Genomic DNA, 21,159 nt, shown 5'->3' with positions numbered 1-21,159 from the left:
ACACTAAAAATCTATGAACTTAAATGGTTTCTTCAGCCCCCTGTCCCAAATGTCATAATAAATATTCCCAGGTGACTCTGGTATGTAGCAAAGTGTCACAATCTATGCTCTAGTGGCATATCTGGTGAAAGATTCTTATTCTCCACTTTAAAATATGCTTTTTTAAGGGAAGAGGTTGAGGGATGTACAGTCAAGGATTCAGCTAGTGAGCAAAAGGCAGGAAGCTATAAGGGGAAAATGTATACAACAGGGTGTAGGGTAAAGCTATTCAATAATTAAGAACTAGTGTGTGTGTGTGTGTGTGTGTGTGTGTGTGTGTGTGTGTGACAGAGACAGAGACAAAGAGACACACAGAGAAAGAGAGTATATATGTATGACCTCTTTTAAAAGTTTCCTGCTGCCATTTGATTTCATTCCAAGCTTTGTGTTGTTAAGCATGCTTCCTTACTGAGTCATGAATTGCTAAACATGCACTTATTCTTTTTTATAACTTAAAATGCCAGTGACAGTAATTACCTGGCAAATAAAGATAGAATAAAGACCAGCCCCTTAAGGAAGAGAAAATTGCATTTTACCCACTGTAGTCATTTGTCATGTAATTCAATCATTAGCTCCATTTCATGTTTCTTGCAGGCAAGTCCTAATAAACCACTTCATTTTGGGCAAATCCCCAGAGGGGAAACATATTAAGCCAAATTATGCAGAACTGTTCTAGCAGATTCAGCAGAACCCGACAAAATTATATATAGGGAGCACCTGGATTCATTGATTGCCAAAAAAATTCCTAAAGTCTCGGGCAAGAAACAACAAGTCTCAACCCAAGTCCATACTCCTTCCTATGGAGGGAAATATTTTTTTCCTCTTCCAGTAACTGATTAGTTCGTTCATTCATTCATTCAGTCAGTCATTCAAACACTACTGAATACCTGTGAAATGCCAGGCACTGAGCTAGTAGTTAAGGATGATATGATGAACAAAAGGGGCACAGCAAGGAGTCAGGGGAAAAACAAGTCATAAAAAAAAAAAAGCAAGTAATTACTAACCACAGAGTGTTATGAAGAAAACAGTGGTGAAAGCCAACAATGAGAGAGTTGCAGGGTGACTGTGGCCGGGGTGGTGAGGGAAGGTCTCTCTGAGGAGAGACACTTGAGCACATCACAGATACGTGGCCTGCCAAGCACAGAACTGAGGAAAGAGCATCCATCGCAGAATTTTAGAGCTGACAAGGATGTTAACACAGAGCAGTTACCTCTACAATTTACAGGAATCGGAGAAGAGGCAAGGAATTGAGGGAACACACTGAAGCACACTCAGATCAACCAGATGCCAAGTGTGGCCATGATTCTGAATACTGGACTGAAGGAGCCAAAGGAACAGTCTCTCCTGGTAAAACCCAACCTGATCAAGGTAGGCGACTCTCGGCTGTTCGATCCCTAGGTTAATCAATTCCTTGGTTCGACCTGGCTTACCTTCTCATCTCCTCTTTTCACACTCAAAACCATCTGAAAATCTCAAGGTTTATCAAGGATTTGCTATTAACAGAGGAGTGCTGACAGGAAGCCAGGTTAGAAGGGTGGTGTGGCCCTTTGTATTTCCCCCCAACCCTAGAGTGGCTTGAGTCTGACAAAAAAAAAAAAAACAAAAAAAACGGACTGGATCCAATCTGGCTGACACAGATAGAAAGGATCTCCCTCATTGACTACCACGACAAGAAAAACAAAAGGCCACCCATCTGGCACTTTCAGAACGCTAACTTTTTATCTGAAAAAGATTTTTAAGGTGTTCCTTTGGAAAGGATCAAGGGACCATTCCTACTTTTTAAAAAGGCACTAGAGGGAAGGGCAGTTGACTGACTATCAGGTTAAGCACCTAAATACAACTTAACTAAAATGCAGTACTGACTGACTCCAGACTCAGCCTTCATATAAGAAAAAGTCCTTATGATGCCACTAATCTTTTGAGCATCTTGTCCTAAACTAAGTTCACTGAGCCAGGATTGACCCTGCCAAGGAACCCAATAGATATAACTCCTCTAATGTAAGATTGACTACAAAACTGCCCTGGGATACTGGACTTTTGCCTTTGTGAGTGAGGGACCTGCCAATTCATACCTGGCTAGAACCTGTCACAGGCAAACTGGCAAAATAATTTTAACAGTCATAACTTGCAAAACGACTCAGGAAACCACTCATTCAGCCTTACAGATATAAATCATGGCTGTCTTGAGCACCAGGGTTCAATAGAATGTCATAAGGGAGCAGTAAAAGGGTTAAATCCATTTTCAGGAGGACATAACTGTAGGGAAGCAAGTAAAGTTTTTTAATTGCAAATCTTATATAATTTTTTAAGGTGGGGGAGAAATGGTATTAAAATACATTCACCAGAAGTAGACACAATAGATAGGGTATCTTGTTACATCTTTACAGCACATCACTGAAAGAGTGAGTTCTCAAGGACGGTACTCGTAATGGGAAAATTCATTTTTTTTTAAAAGATTTTATTTATTTATTTGACAGAGAGAGAGACAGAGAGGGAACACAAGCAGGGGGAGTGGGAGAGGGAGAAGCAGGCTTCCCGCTGAGCAGGGAGCCCGATGTGGGGCTCGATCCCAGGGCCCTGGGATCATGACCTGAGCCGAAGGTAGACGCTTAACGCCTGAGCCACCCAGGAGCCCCTGGGAAAATTCATTTTAAGATGAATGAAACAAGACATCTCTGCATCTGCCAAATGCTTCATCAGTCTTTTCCTGTGTGAAAGTGTTGTATCTGCGCCTAAGAAACTTGTTCCCAGGGGCTCACTGGCAGCACAGAAACTACAAAGACACCCTTGCCCAACAAGCCTCAACACAAAATATCAGCCCTCCAGGCCTGCTTCAAAGAGGATCACCTTGAATTTGTTACAGCTAGTTAATTCTTATCAAAGGCTCGAATGAGGGAAATGATATTTATGAAAGAGTATCCAAGAGACTCACTTTCTTTCTCCACCTATCCTAGGTGCTAGCCTTGAACCAACTTCCAAGCACCAAGAGACTTGGATCTTTTTCTCTTTGTCTTCTCTCTAGAAGAATGACCTTAGCTAATGACACATTAATTGTGTAGCCTCAGTTTTTTTTATCAAGGAGCATTTGTTATAAAAACTATACAGAGCAGTTTCCCAATCTCATTCTACGCCCCCTAGATAAAGTCCTCCGTAAGAAAATTTTTAAAATTTCATTTAGTTTAATGCCCTGAAGAATTAGTAGGTTTTCTCTTTCCTGATGGTGAAAATCACATAACCATCTGTATTTCTCTTTTACCTGGAGTTTATGCTCAAATCACAGCAGTCCTGTCCTACTAGACTGCTTCTCAACATGAGCCTATTTGTTTTCTCCCTTCCATAGTACAAAGTACTATGTATCAATGTACAACTTGTTATCTGTTAATATGTTACTGTTATTTATTTGATATCTATTTGTGTTTAGATCTATTAATATGATATGTATTATCATACATGATATGTAACTTTCTATGTGAAATCTTTTTAGAAGGAAGAAGAGTATAAGTAAAATTGAAACACACTTGCAATGTGAATCCTATGCACGGATTGACATGAACATACCCCCAAATTAATCACATAAAACTCCAGATGATAGCCCTTAGAAGTGGGATTGTATAATCATTCCCATTAGACACACCAAACAGGCCACTATGCTACATCGAAGACTTGCCCAAAGGCAACACAGAAAGGAAGAAGCAAAGATTGTGATACATAATTCAGCACCAGTTCCCACCAAGGCTCGGCCCTGGAAATTCAAGTGCTTTTGCTAAAATTCAGGATACCAACCTCCTCACCACTAGCTATTCGGTGAGCCAGATCTTTTAAGTTTCTCATCATTCTTTCATCCCGAAAATCATAAGGAAACGTTTCCGTCCATTCTGTCAGGAGTTGAAGGATTTTGGGTGCAATTTTTCTTATCTGGTTCTGGGGAGAAAAAGCAAATCTCATTCAGCGATCTCTATCACCATGGACTGCATCAAATCAATAACTGCGAACAGAGTCACTGGAAAACTTCTAGTACAAAGTCTTTGGGGTTGAAGAAGAAGTCTAGTCCCCCTTCCCCAAGTCAATGCCAAGTACCACCAGCTTAAGGCAGGACCTAGGGATCTTCCATGGCCTTAAATTTATATTGTGGGCATTTGTTTGTTTGGCATGAAGGACATGATAGTTTATTTTAAAAAATTCAACCACACTGATCATAATGACCAGCATACACATTTCGAAGGCTTTTCTCTTGGGTATTAACATTGCAGTATTTTTATATATTGAAATGTTTCAGTAGGACCAAGAATGTTAGAGAAATAAAGATCTTAGATGAAAGTGAACACTAATAATTCCGGTGTCCAACCCTATCTTGTGTTCTGTAGCCCATTCCCAGTGCCCTTTGCACAGCCATGATACCATTAATGCCCTTCAGCCCGGGGGGGAAGGAAACCAACTTCACAAAATCTAAGCGGCAGAGTTACCATGCCTAATAGACAAAATGGTAAATTTCAAAACACATCATTACCTTATCGCTATTAGGATCACTTAGTCTCTGGTGCTCAACACATAAGTGGCAAACTTTGGCCATTAATTCATACGGATGCATAAATAACCGAGAACTGAGTAGGAAGGTAAATATGTACGTTCTCTGTGGCAAGAGAAAAAAAAAATCATTACGGTTACATTCTCTCCGAAACTAATATCTTTCCTATAGTTTATACATCTTATTTCATTAAGTTCTGTTGATCAAAGTTAATATGCTGCAGTTTCAAAAGTAATGCTTCGTAGTAAAACACCTTAAGATGGATTTTTCCTTTGCCTTCTGATGTATCTCTTCCCTTAAACCATACTAAAAATTACAGAAGTACAGGATTAGTTTATCTACTGAAATTATTCAAAGCACACTTTCACATCTCTCCTCTGGGAGCCAGGACACCAGGACACATAACTCATTCCAGGTAAGAAGAATGAAATTCAGCCCAGAGAAATAGATCTAACTTAAATATACCACCCATACAGAATCTTGTTCTGGGTCCAAATATTATGATAACTCAGTGGAAACCAAAAAAACACCCAACCACAAGAGCTCAAGAAGTCTCCAGTGTGTCCAGCGTGGCACACAGCAGTGTCTGTAAGCTTGTGCCAGAACATTCAAACGCGGGCTTTCAAGTAATCTGTTTCCTTGCTCAAAGGCTAAGCAATTTGATAAAACACAGTATCACACTATACACTTTTCTTTAACTACATTGTCTCCCAAGAAGCCAGTAACGAAGCAGGGTTTATTTGTTATAGTAGTTTCAGACTCCCAGTGAAAAGAGAAATTCCAGGGTTTTTGTTTTTTTTTTAAGCCCCCTCCCCGCCAGGCATCTTTACTAGCTCATAAACACTTACAGGGCTGAACAAGGGATTCCTTTTACTTTTGATTACAAGTTTTCCCTGTGTGGCAACATATTTCAAAATGCTATGTAACAATCACACAGAGAGATAACTCAGGAAGAAACACTATGGTGAATTACAGTGGCAAGCACAAATTGTCCTTCGCACACCAAGGTCATTATTATATTTATAAAAACACATGAATCTAGTGTCTAGATCATTTCATGAAACCCTTATCAACAACCAGCTGCTGTTGAGTAACAGGGGCAGCTGTGGCACAAGCAAAGGGGGAGAAAAACACCACTTGCCCAGAAACAGAAAAACCTAAGTTTGATTGCTGATGCTGGGGGTGAGACCGTGTGCGGATTACTCAACATTCTGAATTTCAGTGCTCTCCTCTCCGGCCTCTTGGAATTGCCGTAGAGAAGATGTAAATGAATCCCTTAGATTAGAAAGTATCATCTAGGGGCGCCTGGGTGGCTCAGTCGTTAAGCATCTGCCTTCGGCTCGGGTCATGACCCCGGGGTCCTGGGATCGAGTCCCGCATGGGGCTCCCTGCTCCGCGGGAAGCCTGCCTTCTCTCTCTCCCACTCCCCCTGCTTGTGTTTCCTCTCTCGCTATATCTCTCTCTGTCAAATAAATAAATAAAATCTTTTTAAAAAATTTAAAAAAAAAAGAAAGTATCATCTATATAAACACCAGCTATCAAAGTAAAACATAAGCAACCTATAAAGAACTGCATCTTGAATATGACTGTTGATCTCCTTTCTATGAAGTTTTCCTGTCAAACTTCACTTTTCTCAGCATAGTGATGGTCTTGGAAACAAAACAAGGCATTAAGTATTCTAGGAGTATCCAATGTCCTCTGGCATTTCTATGTAATGACCAATGTGTATGCATGAATTAAACCTACAGATACTTCACTTAGATGGTATCTGACCGTCTACAGTGTGGTACCAGCCCTGGAAAGAAACTGATATGCAGACAATAACCAAAATCTGAATCATAAGCAGGCTCAACTTGATCTCAAAATACTCAATAATCAATACGCATTTTCTCATTTGGAAAAAATTCTTAGCAACCCAGATATTCTGAAGAATACCAAGGATGTGTTTCAGAGGAATAGGGATACATACATCTGGATAATAATCCACATTAGGTACTAAGTGCTGGATGAGTGCTTCCAGAGACCCGGAGAGGAGGTTGTTGTCATGGTAATACAACCCTCCACAGCTGTCGTCTGTAGCCTGATAGAGGTTTCGGTTGTAACCACTGCTGTCAAACATTGCTGAAAAGGGAGGAGTCTGAGGCATGCTTTCCTAAAATGAATTTTAAAAGGAGAAAACACAGTGTCAGTAATATGCCGTCCAGAAGAAAAGTAAGCTTTAATAGCAACAAGGGAATAGGTTATTTTAAAAATAGGTGAGGTTCTGATAGAATATAAGAACCCATCAAGAAAGCAAATTGCTCTTTGAGTAACACATGTATGCATATGGGTGAGTACCAATCTCATTCAGTTGAACACCATAAAATGCTTAGATCAAAGGATCCAGTTTGGATTTGAATCCAAGTCTCCAGCTGCCATACTTAGAGATCACTCCTTCACATGTGGGGAAGAGAACTGAGCTTCCGATTGCTTTATCTCACTGAGTCAAGTGTCAGTCATCCTAAGGTAGAAATGGGCAAGCCTTCAAAGTTGGCTGGGAGAATTACATCACATACGAGAAATATTGGACTAACGATGGGTATAACAGGAGATAATCAAAACAGATGTTGAAAAAGTAAAATTGTAAGAGAGGCCTAGAATTAAAGTACATTGTGTGCGTGTGTGTGTGTTTACAGATGTATGTATGTAAATCCAGAAATATAACGCTGACTCTCCAGCTTCTATTGGGAGATCCAAAGCTGTTGATTTTCACCCCTTTGTGTCAAATTCTTTTGGGGTGGGGGCTCTATAAAGCCTCTGTTGTCAGCAAACATGTGGGCTGAGGGGCCCCTGATTTGGGCAACAGAAAGGAGAGTGCTGGTTCTCTCCATTTGTATGCTTTGCAACTCACACAGCCCTTGTTAGAGGGTGCTCAGTAGAGGCTAGAGGCTATTAAGTTATTACTCGGATTCCTAGGGGCAGAGCTCGGGACCCTGAGAACAGACTCTCGGTTTCTGGCAGCATGTCTGGACAATGGAGGCATTCAGGAGCTGCCAGACTGAGAGTTTCAGAAGGCAAACAATGCGGGAAGCCAACTCCAGGGTTTGGACTGACGGGGACAGGGTGTATGGAGGCTGCAGGAGGACACAACCTGGGCTAATCCTTCTTTTTGAGATGCCAAAAGATATTTGCATCCGGATGGGGGAGGGGTGTGGAGCCCTGTGCATCTGTTCCAACTCCAGCTAGTGGGGACCACGGCTTCATAACATGTGCGCGTGCCTCGGCAAGGGTGGCCACGGGGTGGGGTGTTGGGGAAAAAAAATCTACTCTTAGGACAACCTGGCAGATGAAAACAGCATTTAGGGAAGGAAGCATCAAGAAAAAGAAACGGAAGACAAGCTTCAGCATTTTGTCCTCTATCCCATCCACAAACCAATGCCGAGGGAGAATGCAAAAGGGAAAAAACAGCCACCAATGGGAAGAAATTGATTACTGAGGATCACTCTGGGAGTTCTGTCACTACCTGCATCATCACTGCCATGCCTCTCGCTGAGGCAGGACAAGGTCAGAACAGCCAAAGGATCAGGAACTATGGGATGTAAGCATTAACACAAATGCTCCACGCTTAGTTGAAATCATTGTTAAATAAATAACTCCATGTTAACATTTTATAAGACAGTGGACAAAGTGTGTTTCTGTCCTCTTCAAATTGCCGGTTTTCTGTGAGTACAATTCTTGTGCAATATAATCTTTGCAAATGAGTCGTCCTGGGTAGGAAGGTAAAAAAATAGCCCATCTACCCTTGCCCTGAGAAACTCAAAATGTCCATAAACCGAGACTCTGGGACCCGAGATGAGAAGCGCCTCAAAGTTTTACCTGATAGCTTGGAGGGAACTGTCCATCTGAATTTGGTTACCTACTTCTGGCTTAAAAAAGCTTTAGATGGTTAAAAACCATACAGTGTCCTTTGTGAGCAGGATCACAGGTGGAACTCTATCATGCCCTGGGAGTTGAGTTTTTTTTTTTATTTTTTTCTGCCAAGAACCATGAATTTTCTTTGATTTCTCCACCTATTCATCACTACTGAAACCATCCTAATAAAGTGATTTGGGGAGATGGCTGGCCAAAAACTTGGGAATTTCAGAAAAATCAGAAAATGTTGAAAGTTCAAAAGGATCATAGAAATCATCTGGTCCGGGATGAAAAATAGATTTCATTTCACTTTCCAAATGCAATCAATTAGAAGTGGGTGCCTCGCGGCCTGAGGGTGAGTGAGAAGAATTTAAAGGCTGTAACTAGGTGGGAGAATGTGTGTCCTAAGTGATTAGCAACGACTGCAAAAACAGTCATGGAAGAGGTCAAAGCCCAGTCTGCTCCAAGCTCCTATTTTTATAAATGTGCAAACCCTGGAAGGTGGAACGAAGTGACCAGGCTAAGATCTCACAGTGCTGTGGCTACAGCACCAAATGAACCCAATGGAAGCCCCCCACCCCGTGAATCTTGCACCCCTGCTGCCTTCTGTTTATTACCAGTAACCATTAGCCCGTGATAGTCAAGGGTCACCCAGTTCCCTTTCAAGGAATCAGCACCAAAAGCCACAAGTATTTGTACTTCTCAATTATTTACTCCCATGAAGCAGACAAGGACTCAGATCTGACCAAGGACTCAGATTTAATGAAAACCTAACCTGGTGCTTCACGGCGGCAAGAACTTCAAAAGGTAATATACCATCACCACCTCCCCAACACGTTTTTTATTTAGAAAATTATTCTCAATTTTGTTCACTCCTTCTCAAATCCTAAATTATAACAAAACTATTAAGTTCTTTTATAGCAAAGTTCTTCTGAGAGCATTCTTAGAGTGATGGCAAAAAGCTTCTGTATTGTTCCTTGGAAATGTTTCACTCATGGGATTTCTTTGACGAGGTAGAAAATATCCACACTTAGAAAATCCCCTCCAACCAAGCACCAAAGAAAATACTGCAAATAGCAATGGAAACCAAACTGAGGTAAATGAATTGGGGTTATAGCTTATTACACCTACAAATCAATTTTAAGAAGAGGGTATGTCACAGGTCATTTTCTGCCTTCTAATCAGCCCTAATTTCTATTGCTCATCAGCTGATTTCATTCTCCTATGATCCATCTTGACTGTTGAACTTGCACATAGCAACAATCAACTGCTGAGATCTGAGTCACTCCAAGAGACTCCAGCCCCTTACTTACGCACGTTGGTCGTATCTTTCCGATGTTGCCTTATACTCACGACAGCATCTTTCCCATTCCTTAGGCCCTCTCCCTCCCTCCCCATTCTGCTACTATGAGATCCTTTGTGCAAGGGAAAGGTCTCTACATTCTGCCTTCCTTTACTTCTCTGATTCCCCTTCAAGGCCGCTCACCTGAGAAATGCCTAGATGCACGGCACGGAAGGCTCTGAGAAGATCAGCAGCTCCCGTCTGTGTAAAGTTTACTGCCTACAAATGCCTTTTGGGATTCTTAGAGCTACCCTGTTTGGCAGACATCCTCTCATTGTTTGGACTGCATAAGCTGAGGTTCAGAAAACCTGTCGTAACTGACTGGGGTTAACAGCAGATAAGGGACAGATAGGACAGTGTTTCAAACCTCGATCTTCAGGTTCCAGGGTCCAAATTTATTATACTACATCATGTTGTACTACAAATGGACTTCCTTGAACCTGTAATATTTCACCATAAAATGAAAAGTCTGTCAGTCTATCCCAAATTGTAGGCTATCAGAACAATTTATATGCTTTATATGTTTTATGTAAGTCATTGCTCCAAAGATGCATTAGTGACACTAATTACTCTTACAAAGAAGCAATACTCCCACGATAACAGAAGTATTTACGCTACTGACCTTTGCAATCAAGGCACAGTCCCATCTAGACAGAGATTTCGGATTTTAACATATACTTCTTTACATTTTAGTATCTTTGTAATTGGCATGCATATAGTGCTAAAAAGGCATGTGTGACAGTCTTTTTTGTCCTTAGCAATATGAAAAAAAAGAGCATCTTACAATGGATGGCATCTCAGATTCAATTAAATAGAGTAATATTTGCTTGTGTTTACTTTATAGATTTCCAGTAAAAAATTCTTACTGAGACAAATGACCAAAATAAAGATCATGGATCAGAGTATTCATCACCCATTTCTGGAGAATCTCTAACAAGTGGCCAGTCTAGCCATTTTCTAGAAAGATCAACTGCCTTGTGTAAGAAATGCATTTGACAAACAAGGGGAGGTGAACAGTATGGTACAGAAAGTACTGTCTTTGAAGTGTAACTTAAATACCTAAGAAGATAAACATAGTAGTTTTTTTCTTTCAAGTATCTTCCCTGTTATTACCCACATCAAGAACTATTGTTTGTTCAGTATTACTCAGATTTGTCATCCAAGACTTGAATTCTCTTGCTTCAGTTCTGGAGTTGAAAACAAGGCTCAAAAGATTAAGTATTAGCTTGGTTCTTGTTTTAAAAAACAGAGAAAATATCCAAGTACTGGACACGAGAATCCAGAACAGCATTTATCCCCAGGCGCTATTAATGCCAGGAATCATTTGCTAATGATTTCTGTAGTAGAAGAAGGGCAAAGGGTGAGGCTGCTCTTATCCCAGAAATCCCATTTATTTATTTGTTTTCATCTCAGGGTAGTTCTGATTTCTTATCTGTAGCTAACCTTCTTTTACAGCGCCCACAATTAATATTATCTGTCTCTAGGGTCCTTTAAACTCTCAATCCACTCCCCTCCACCCTTTCCAATATAATCTCAAAACCAACTTCTCCACTGTCCACCACCCTTCCTTAGCGCAGATTTTGCCCAATCCAATAGACCTATCGGCTAACCAAAAATCTTGTTCAGGAGAGGGGCGCCTGGGTGGCTCAGTTGGTTAAAAATCTTGTTCAGGAGAACCTGACTTTTCCAAAATTAGAATGTGCAACAGCATTCGGGTAAATGCTGGCATTAACTTACTATTAAGTCAAACTTCAAAGTAGTTAATTCCTTTGGGAAAAAAAAGAGATTTATATGAGATACTTGAAAAAAAAAAAAAAACAACTGCTGACTTTATGCAAATCATTACCAATAAGATAAGGCAGAGGACAGGCTCACCTCGCAAGCAATTCTCACCTTAAAATCATTTCCTGGGAAACAATATATTCAATGTGGCCAGTGGCTCTTAACTTTTCGGGAGATCACAAACCTCTCCCCACACTGCTCTGAGAGAAATGTACCAACAAGTTTGCATATACCCTCAGAGAGTTCAGACCCCAGTTTAAGAAACATTATGTGCAGACCTGTACAGAGCCTAGATATGATTTATCTAATCATCTTCAAAGAAGAAGAACGTGGCGGTTCTGAAGGGAAGCTTGGTCTAGCACATCCAAGCCTGGCTCCTTAGAAATCAAGGAATACTTGTATCCTCCGGTAGTGCCAATCAAATGGAGCTAAAGAGGCTTTTAAAATGATACTACTTTTGGTTTGGGTAGAGATATTTAAACAGGTATTCCCCGCCCCAAAATTGAGATGGCACTTTGGGGTGGGGAAAGATGCGATGAGACAGTGGGAAACAGACTTTGGGTTTTAAAAAAATGAACCAGGCTAAAAGAAAGCTTAGAGCCCTGAAATTAGCATACAGATCACAGGTTCTGTTGGAAAACTTCCCAAAAGGAAGTAAAAGATAGATCCAACTCAGGTGTACGAGATGAATGTTCTTTCTTAAAATTAACTTGGTAAGCTGAAAAGTTGGTTGACAGACTAGATACGTTACAAGGGCAGCTAATTCAGTCACGAAGATATATCATGTTCTTCCAAGGACTCTGAAAAAGTTCAGCCTGACATTGATCCAGAAGCAAGGAGGCAAGGTCTGGGTGATTTAAGGGATGAATGGATTTGAAAGGCATGCCTAATGGTTTCAATCCAACGAAAGCACCAGATGAAAAGCTGCCTTTTTCTAAACAGCAGACTGTGTTTGAATTAGCGACTGCTTTTGCACAATGTTATTTATGATGAGGCAGGTGCACCAGGATAAGGTGGTTTCAGGTGACATTTCAAATTGGAAAAGAGGTTGAGGAAAAGACGGGTGTGGGAACTAAATCCAAAGCTATCCTTCAACATCTGCTGTAGGTGCTTTGTAAATCTCTACCAGAATGTCAAGTCAGCATTTCCTTTACACTTAAGAGCATGAGCTAGAAAAAGTAGGACTCAAAAAAAAAAAAAAAAAGCATGGGGAGCTTTCGATCCATATTTCATCATAGAGTACTTTGGTGAAATATTTAACAAATCCAATGCCTTTATATTGATCACTATCTTCTCGTTTCTGTTCAAGTGCTGGGCATGTGTCCCAATTTAAAAAAACAAACCCACTGAAGTAGAGGAAGGCCTCCCTATCACAGCTGAACTTTGAAAGTATATTTGTTTAGTGAGGAGAGGCTTAATTTAATATCCTGGAATTACCGGTTTCCCCATTCCCATCTAGATTCCAAAGGAACTTTGCACTTTGGTGAGATGCACCTTCTTCCTTTTCTCATTTGATGTTCCAGAAAGCTGAATGAGAAAGATTCACATATTTCAGCTTTACTCCAGCTGGTTTTCTCAAGCACTTCTAGCCTCCTTTTGGCACCACTGGATCTCAGAATACAAGGATGGACTGCATGCTCATAGAGGGTAACGAACTATGGATTTGACTCAGGGTGAAAGTAAAAGTCACGTTTCTGACACTATCTAAAACACGGCTTCTTTTGAGCTTGAAAATGTCTAGAAGATTATCTTCTCACATTTTCCTGAGCCAGGGAAAGTCCTAAAGGCAGAGATTTCTAGCAACAGCTCTGGAAACTCTAGAAACGCTACACTTCTGCTGACCTCCTTAAGAAAAGAGGTACAGTTCCTGTGAGTACAAACGATGCAGAGTAGACAACTCTAAATCAACTCACTTCTTTGGCACGTGAACAGAAAGGAACTCACTCCCAGATAGGTACATTCTTTGGAACTGAACCCCAAGTGCTTAGTAAATTTCATACTCAAGGAGGGAAAAGTGAGTATTTTTTATTAAAGAAGGTCTTATTTCTCTCCATAACGGTGAAATTGGTGGTATTATTTACCGATGTTACAGACTTTCATTAAAAAAAAAAAAAAAAAGAACTTGCATTTTTCTTGATTTACCCTGGATGCTACTTAAGAAATCTTTACTGATTCCTAATTGATGGAGGAAGAGGATTGTGACTCAAATAATTACTATCTTTGGTTTCCTTGGAAGAAATTAAAGCTTTAAAAAATGTGTCATCTTTTGTCTTGGAGATATCTTGTTAGCAGTTTATTTATTAAAACACAAAACAACATTTCACTACATGGCAACTCTAAATGGGCCTGGAGAGTGATTTAAAACTTTTCTACAAGATAAATCTTTACTGCGTGGGAACAGATCACAGAACACTTTGATATTCTTTATGCATTGTTTTCAATCTACAACTTCCATGTAGTTCCTGAGCTGAACAGTAGATGGCTCCACGTTCCTGGTCTGTGAAAAGATTGGTGCTTTCCAGCTTTAACAGCAGGTACTGGTTTAGAAATGTAGGACAACTGGAGTTCTGGGTGAAAAAAACCTAAGAAATTGGTGTTTGTGATCTTGGCATATTATTGAGCTTCGGAAAGTGGCACTGTTCGTGCTGTACAGTTGAAAACAAATACTGGCTGAAAAAGTCAGTCGGTCTTATTTTGTAGGTCTTAGGTGCCCAAATACAATGAGAATTAATTATTTCATTTTCCCAGGGGGACAAAAGTGATCTTCTGGACAATCAAAATCATCCTGATCTAATTACATGCTGTCAAAAAGAACTTTGAACTTTCTGGGATATTGGAAATGGTCCTCTTCTACACTGTCCAGTCAGTCGCTATTAGCTGCAAGTAGCTATTAAGCACTTAAAATGTGGCTGGCACAACTAAGACACTCAATTCTTAATTTTGTTTAATTTAAACATAAGTTTAAATATCCTCATGTGCCTAGTGGCTACCATACTGGATGGCATAGATATAAGGTGTTGTATCATCTATAGATAGCTCTCAAGCCAAATTACAGAATATCATATGGGGAGCATCCTTTACTAAAAGGGTTTATTTTTCTAAACCCAATTAATTTCAGCAGGAAAATGATCTGATACTTAGTGAGGACATTTAGTAAACAAGCAGAATTTTCTATTTACATTTTATTATGTAACATGGTTCCTAGGATAATTTTATTTTTTGGCTGCAAGTCCTTGAAAAACTATGCTTATTCCTCCCCCTCCATTCTTCTCTTTTTGATAAATAGAACGATCCTGGCGGTCTGTAAAGTGTTTTCCTTCCCTACAAGGCTAATTTGTATTTTCCCTGTGTGAAACTGATTTTCATACGAGGGCTTCCTAATAAAATTTGAATCAAATGAATGACTTCTAGATATAGACATACCTTGAAATGGAATAGTAAATATATAAACCTAAGGAAAAAACCTAGGTCAGAGGCCGGTTAAAAATTTCATAAATGGTGGGATGCCCGGGTGGCTCAGTCAGTTAAGCATCTGACTCTCTTGGTTTCGGCTCAGGTCATGATCTCAGGGTCATGAGATATAGCCCTGCATCAGACTCCGTGCTCAGCGGGGAGTCTGCTTGAGAGTCTCTCCCGCTCCCTCTGCCCCTCACGCTTGGGCTCTGGCTCTCAAATAAATAAATAAAATCTTTTTTTAAAATTTCATAAACGGTAACACTGACTTAAGTCAAAAAAAATTTCTGACTCAACTTTCTTGATAATTAGTATTTTTTAATACACTTATAGGAGAAAAACAAAAGCAAAAAGGAGGTCAAGAAAATATTAAATCTCTACATAGTTGTTATCAATACAAAGAAACTTCACTCTCTTCTTTTCATTTCCCTACACCCAGAAAGTAGCTGAACATCTAATTGCAGACACTTCATCTTTCATCTTCCACCTCAACTAGGGTACAAATGCATGAAGGGATAATATAGCAAAATCAAGCAGTTGTCACAGAACTAAAAGGGACTCATAGATCGTCTAGTTCAACACCCGACCAACTTTATAGATATTGCAGGTAGAGGGAAAGAACAAACAGCTTGTGAGGGCCCCAGGACTCATCTCCCTAATCCCAGGGCAGAAATCTGTCCAGAGCACTAGGCTACAATATCTGTTATTTTAAGATAATCAAGGGCTGTATAGATCTATTTTTTTTTTTAGTAGGTTTAATTGGAGAACCAAAAAAAGGACAACTGTAGTTCTAGAAAAGTGAAGGGGGTGAGAAGGCAACACCTAAATTCAACCACGAACATCAAAAATGCCACAAATCTTAAGCAGTATTTTCAACAGTATAATTTGTCTCTTTAAGACTTCACAATACGTTATAATGTCTTTTCCATTTATTATTTGTGGCATCAGAATCAAGATTCTCAATCCCTGCTTCAGGAATTCCAAATTCTTCTCTAAGTAAGGGGGAATACCTTCTTTTCCCCACCTCCTGTCTCAGGGAGACTTGCTGGGGCCATCCAAATTGCTTCTCCAAAGTCCACTTCTTCCAGGTAGCCTTTGGAGATTGCTAATCTTGATTCCCTCATTTCCTGTGCCATTATTGGGTACCTTACCCTGTATAGACACTCACCCAGCTTCTCCCCTTCATTTCTTTTTCCTAGATAGGAGTTATTTAATTGTTATTTTTTTGAAAGGGTCTATTGTACTTTATTAGCCGGTGGTTAATTTTAGATTATCAGAATGTAGTGTTACTAATAATATAAGAAATATGTATTATGATAAATAATACATTTTTAGAAACATTAAGTAATATAGACCTAAGACTATATTAGATTAGATGCTAAGCTGGGGTAAAAAAGAAAACAATTGTAAATACTTTCTGGTGATTTTCTATTCCAAAAGACAGTGTGATCTCAGGTATCAGGTGTGGTAATAGAGAAAATGTCTTGTGGACCACATAAAATGGAGCAAGACTGAGAGTGAACCATGGGAGAAATAAATTCTAAGAATTTAACACTCCATTAGACAACTGGAAAGTACAAGGCCAGTATGCTTAGTCGCCAGAAATGTTGCCACCTCCAGGAAAACAAAGGATTGACCGACATGTAGTGGAATAATGCCAACAAGAAACTTTCTAGTCAGTAGCTGATCTTCTCATCTTTGCCAGAAAATCTGCTTAAAGGAATAATACAGCAATGCTTGTGAACCCTGATTTCTGTCAAAAGTGGCCCAACAACTGTCCCCCCAAAATTAAAATAACCACTAATGATAGGATCTAACAAGCTGCCATTCTTTTATTCTGTTATGAAAATCTCAACAGCCAAAAAATTTTATTTGTATTTCTTTTTGAAAATCAATTCTATATTTACCCCAAACCTCACCTGATCAGCTATATTCCTCCCAAATCTCCAATGAGGCATACACTCTGGTTAATTGTAACCTCCTTGTTTCTTAGCATAGGTTTTATCACAGTGGTCCAACTATGCTTTAAATTGAGACATAGCTATCACATGCCAAGCTCTGGCTGCTGTCTTCAAGAGGAAAGAATAATTATTCACCCCATCTGAGTCTGACTGTACCAGACATTATTCAAGAGTGCAACACCCTGATCCCTAGACTCTTCCCCTTTATGCACCCAGTTCAGAGACCCTCCCTCGGCCTTTGGAGATCATCCAGGGCTAAATATAGATCTACGCACACCAGCAGTTCCTGGCCGCTGTCACATGGTGCTGCTGACGATGGACTCCTTGGAGACATGCTGGGCCCAAACACACATACACAAATTTGTGTGCATATTCATCTATACCCACCGAATTCATTGGCAAAGATGGGCACCTCCACATTCACAAGAGAACGGCGCGCCCTAGAGATCTCCTCCTGCTATTTACATCGCTTGGACCACCCTCTGCACTGTCAGAGGACTTAGCTACCTTGCTTTAGCCTGAACTGCGTCAATTCGATTGGGGTAAGGTGCGAAACAATACTCAAACAATGCTCAAGTGGTACGCGGATGCGGACACACACACACACACGCACAGGTGTGTACACACCAGACCCCCCCACCCCCGTCTCCCCCTTTGCTCTTGTACAGCACTGAAGTTGTTCCCACAGTTCCCCTACAAAGTGGAGCTTTTCTTATGCTGACTGCCGCAAGCCTCCTAGGTACTTCGGCTGACGTTATTATAATCTAGCCAGGTGTCTCGAGGCGACTCACCTGAGCTCGGGCAAAACCCAGGAGACTCGGTGTGTCCCAAATTCGCCAGGTGAACGGAGGGATGAACAACTATCGCCTCGTCAGTGGCAAGCACATGACTTCTGTTTCCTGTCCTTTCCTAAGAATCAGAGCTTAGATTATAGGGCACCCACACCAAAAATAAACAATCCTCCCCCCCACCCCCAACACACACGAAACTAGCCAAGTAGTAGAAGGAAACAGCCTAGCAGCGCGCTGGAAAGGAGATGAAAGGATGAACGCGACTAGAACTCAGACAAATCCTCAAAAACTACCAAGATTTCAAGCATAAGGCCTGGCTGCGGGATCGGGGCGAGAGCAGCAAAGCAAAACGCAAGCTTGTCCCTGCCCGGGCCCCAGCGGCTCGGCCCCGCACCTGTTGGCACCGGGTCCGCTCCCGGAGCAGCCCCAGGCGCCCTCGGCGGCCAGGCAGGGGACTCCCTCGGTCTCTAGCTTTTGCCAGGTGCTTTGTGCCAAAGAGCATTTGGTCGCCCCGATTCTCCCGCCTCTTCGAGGCGCACCCGGCAGCTGGGGCGCCTGAGAGCCAGGCTTGCTCGGAGCGCAGCTCCCGGGCCGACCGTCTGGGAGAGCGCAGAGGGCAGCACGGCCGCACATTCCCGCTGCCAGGCTCCGGTCCCTCCGGGAGAACGCCTGGCCAGGGAACAACCCACCTGCAGATGGACCCCGGGTCCTCGGCTCCCCCGCTGTTTGCCGCGCACCCACAAGCGCGACCAGAGAACAGGGAGCTAAAGCGCGCGCGAAGAGACGAAAAAAAAAAAAATCCGCCCGACCAGTCCGGTGCCTTGTTTATACTGAAACTACGGCCTCAGCCGCGGCGCACACCCCCTTCGCTCCGAGTGCCCGCCTCCCGCCGCCAGCCCCGCCCCGCCCCGGCAGGCGCGAGCCAATCGCGGCGCAGCTGACCGCCCACGCCGCCACCGCCTCCGGAGCCCGGGACCCGCCCACGCGTCGCAGGGCGCCCGGGACTCCGGCCCCGCCACCGTCGCCCGGGTGCCCTCCCACGCTGCGGAGGCCGGCCGAGCCCGGCGCAGCGGTGTTTACCTGAGTGGGTTCGGCCCGCTCAGATGGCGTGCGTTTCTTTCTGAGTCCGCCTGCCCGGGGCTGTTTGTGAAGTCATGTGTATGTGTGTGTGTGTATGTGTGTGTGTTCATTTACCTGTGTACTACCTGTAAATACCGGCCCGACTCGTTATACAGTATCTATTAACATAATTATGAGCTAAAGGTTACTGTCCATGTACTTTCAGAAGAGAGCTGAGAGAAACCACAAGAACATTTGCTTAGCAAATATTTACGCAGAGCCCGACGGCTAGGCATTGTGCAAAACGCTGAGGGCATGCTCTAGGCAAAAGTAGGCAGGTCGCTGCTATTCTGAAGCTTACAGCCCGTCTGGTGGAGGACAAACGTTAAGCAAATGGTCACCCAAACAAAATAAAAAATTGCGGCTCTTACAAGTTCCACGAAGGAAGGGAATCTGTGCTGTGAAATATGACTCTGGAGGCAAGGCGGGGAGGCCAGTCCTCAGTAAAGGCTGTGTTGTCATGGTAACCACATACTCTATCATTGGATACTTGATAACTATTTTAGAAAAAAGACAAAAACCTCAATACTTCACCTTGTACAAATAAAAGAGACTGAAGGGAAGAAACGATGGAAACAAGGGAAGAAAGGGACGCATGGAAAGAAAAAAATTGAAGCATCCGGAGACTCTCTTGCTAGCTACATGACCTTGAGTAAGTAAAGTAGCTTTTCTGAGCTTCAGTTTTCCCATATATAAAAAACAACACTATTCATACCTGTCTTATAGGACTATAATTAGGATTACTGAGCTAGAGGAACCCTTTTTGTCCTGGCTCCATCCTCCTTCTCTCCCTCCTCCTTCCTAGCCTGGAAATGGTCATCTTCAAGTTCACCTTGCCTATTCTTAGCTGATTCTTCCCCTCATTTTCTTCATCTGTGCCTCCTTTCACTTCTCTTCCTCTAATTATACTCTTTCCTTTTCTCCTGCAAATGGGTATCTCCAACTCAGTAATTCACTCAGCCTCTCTGCAGTTTAAAGGAGAAACCATGCAGCCCAAAAGGCTTGGTGGGAGTCCGCCATTCAGAGAGGCACCAAGGTTCAGGCTGCCCAGCCTAGCTGTTGCGGTTGTGCTGGTTGTTTCGTCTTTCAAGCTCAGTTTTCCATCCTGGTTCTGTAACAAACAAGCCATCTGAGGTTGTGCAAGCCATGTGCAATACTGAGGTTCCTGAGTCTGTAGCAATTAATTAAAAGGGTTGGAGTAAATCAGGATTTCTTAGTGGAAATGTTTAGCATATCCTTTATAACCTCTGGGTACACCCACCCACCACCCCAGAAGATTTTGCCCTGTTTTACTTTCTTAAGTGTTTTCTCACCGAAACAAAAGATGTTTATTTTAGATTCTCAAAATACAAAATGGACACAGTGATAGCATTGATTTAATGTTTTACCAAACCACGTTCCTGTTCCCCATTCTGGTGGATCCCTCACGGCCCCTTCCAGCTCCCTGTATGAGAGGTGATACATATGGGGATAGCTCCAGAGCTGGGTGGCCCAAATTTTGATCCTGTCCTATGGCTTAGCCAGTTATCAAACCTTACAAGAGACCCTGGGCCCCAGTTTGCTCATATGAAAACAGCAGTCATAGTTTATAAAAGTAACTTCTTCACAGCATATTGAGAAGATCCATTAAAAGAGTTAATAAATGAAGTGGGTTTGGAGCAATGTCCCTCAGAGTAGCCTTCCCTGACCCCCTCTCCACAGCGTCCTTCCCTCCTTTCATTGTTGTTTCCTCTATAGGATTTACCACCATTTAACATATTGTATATTTTACTTATTGCTCTCTCCCCTTGCTAGAATATAAGCTCCAAAACAGTAGGGTTTGTTGTTGTCATTGTAGTTGTTGATTTCCTGCTGTATTTCCAGTGTCTAGAACAGTGTCTAACACAATAGGCACTCGATAAATATGTATTGGCTGACTTAATTAATGCCTAGTAAATGGTAAGTACTCCATAAAGGCTGTGATGATTAGGTATCAATTATTCGCTATCATGAAAAGATATTTCTTCGGTGTTCTACTTCCCATAGTTTCTTTCTGGTCTTTTGACTCCATTGGCTCAATTTTTATCCCTATAGATGTTGGTAAGCTCTATAAAACCAGTCACATTGATGCAAATAAAGCCCTGCTGAGTAGGATACTCAATAAATAGCCACTTATATGGAGCTTCAAGTATATGGCAGGCCCTGTGCTAAACATATTTTTCTCTTATTTTCCTCTTGGACTTCAAGTGCACAAAATTAGAGCAATCATCATGACTA

General features: G+C 41.7%; 1 protein-coding gene across 1 annotated transcript in view; it reads right to left on the bottom strand.

The window, feature by feature from the left end:
• The window catches only part of RASGEF1B (RasGEF domain family member 1B), a 37,985-nt gene extending 19,376 nt beyond the window's left edge, over positions 1 to 18,609 (bottom strand). The window contains exons 1-4 of the mRNA XM_021702235.1: positions 18,474 to 18,609; positions 6,534 to 6,716; positions 4,547 to 4,669; positions 3,823 to 3,960 (exon numbers count right to left, since the gene is read on the bottom strand). Coding sequence (XP_021557910.1) covers positions 3,823 to 3,960; positions 4,547 to 4,669; positions 6,534 to 6,710 — 438 coding nt within the window. The 5' untranslated portion in view covers positions 6,711 to 6,716; positions 18,474 to 18,609. The remainder of the gene's footprint in view (positions 1 to 3,822; positions 3,961 to 4,546; positions 4,670 to 6,533; positions 6,717 to 18,473) is intronic.
• Positions 18,610 to 21,159: the final 2,550 nt, after the last annotated feature.

This window comes from Neomonachus schauinslandi, chromosome 2 (genome assembly GCF_002201575.2).
Source record: "Neomonachus schauinslandi chromosome 2, ASM220157v2, whole genome shotgun sequence".
In the NCBI taxonomy this organism is placed as follows: Eukaryota; Metazoa; Chordata; class Mammalia; order Carnivora; family Phocidae; genus Neomonachus; species Neomonachus schauinslandi.
This window is presented reverse-complemented; position numbering and strand designations above follow the sequence as displayed.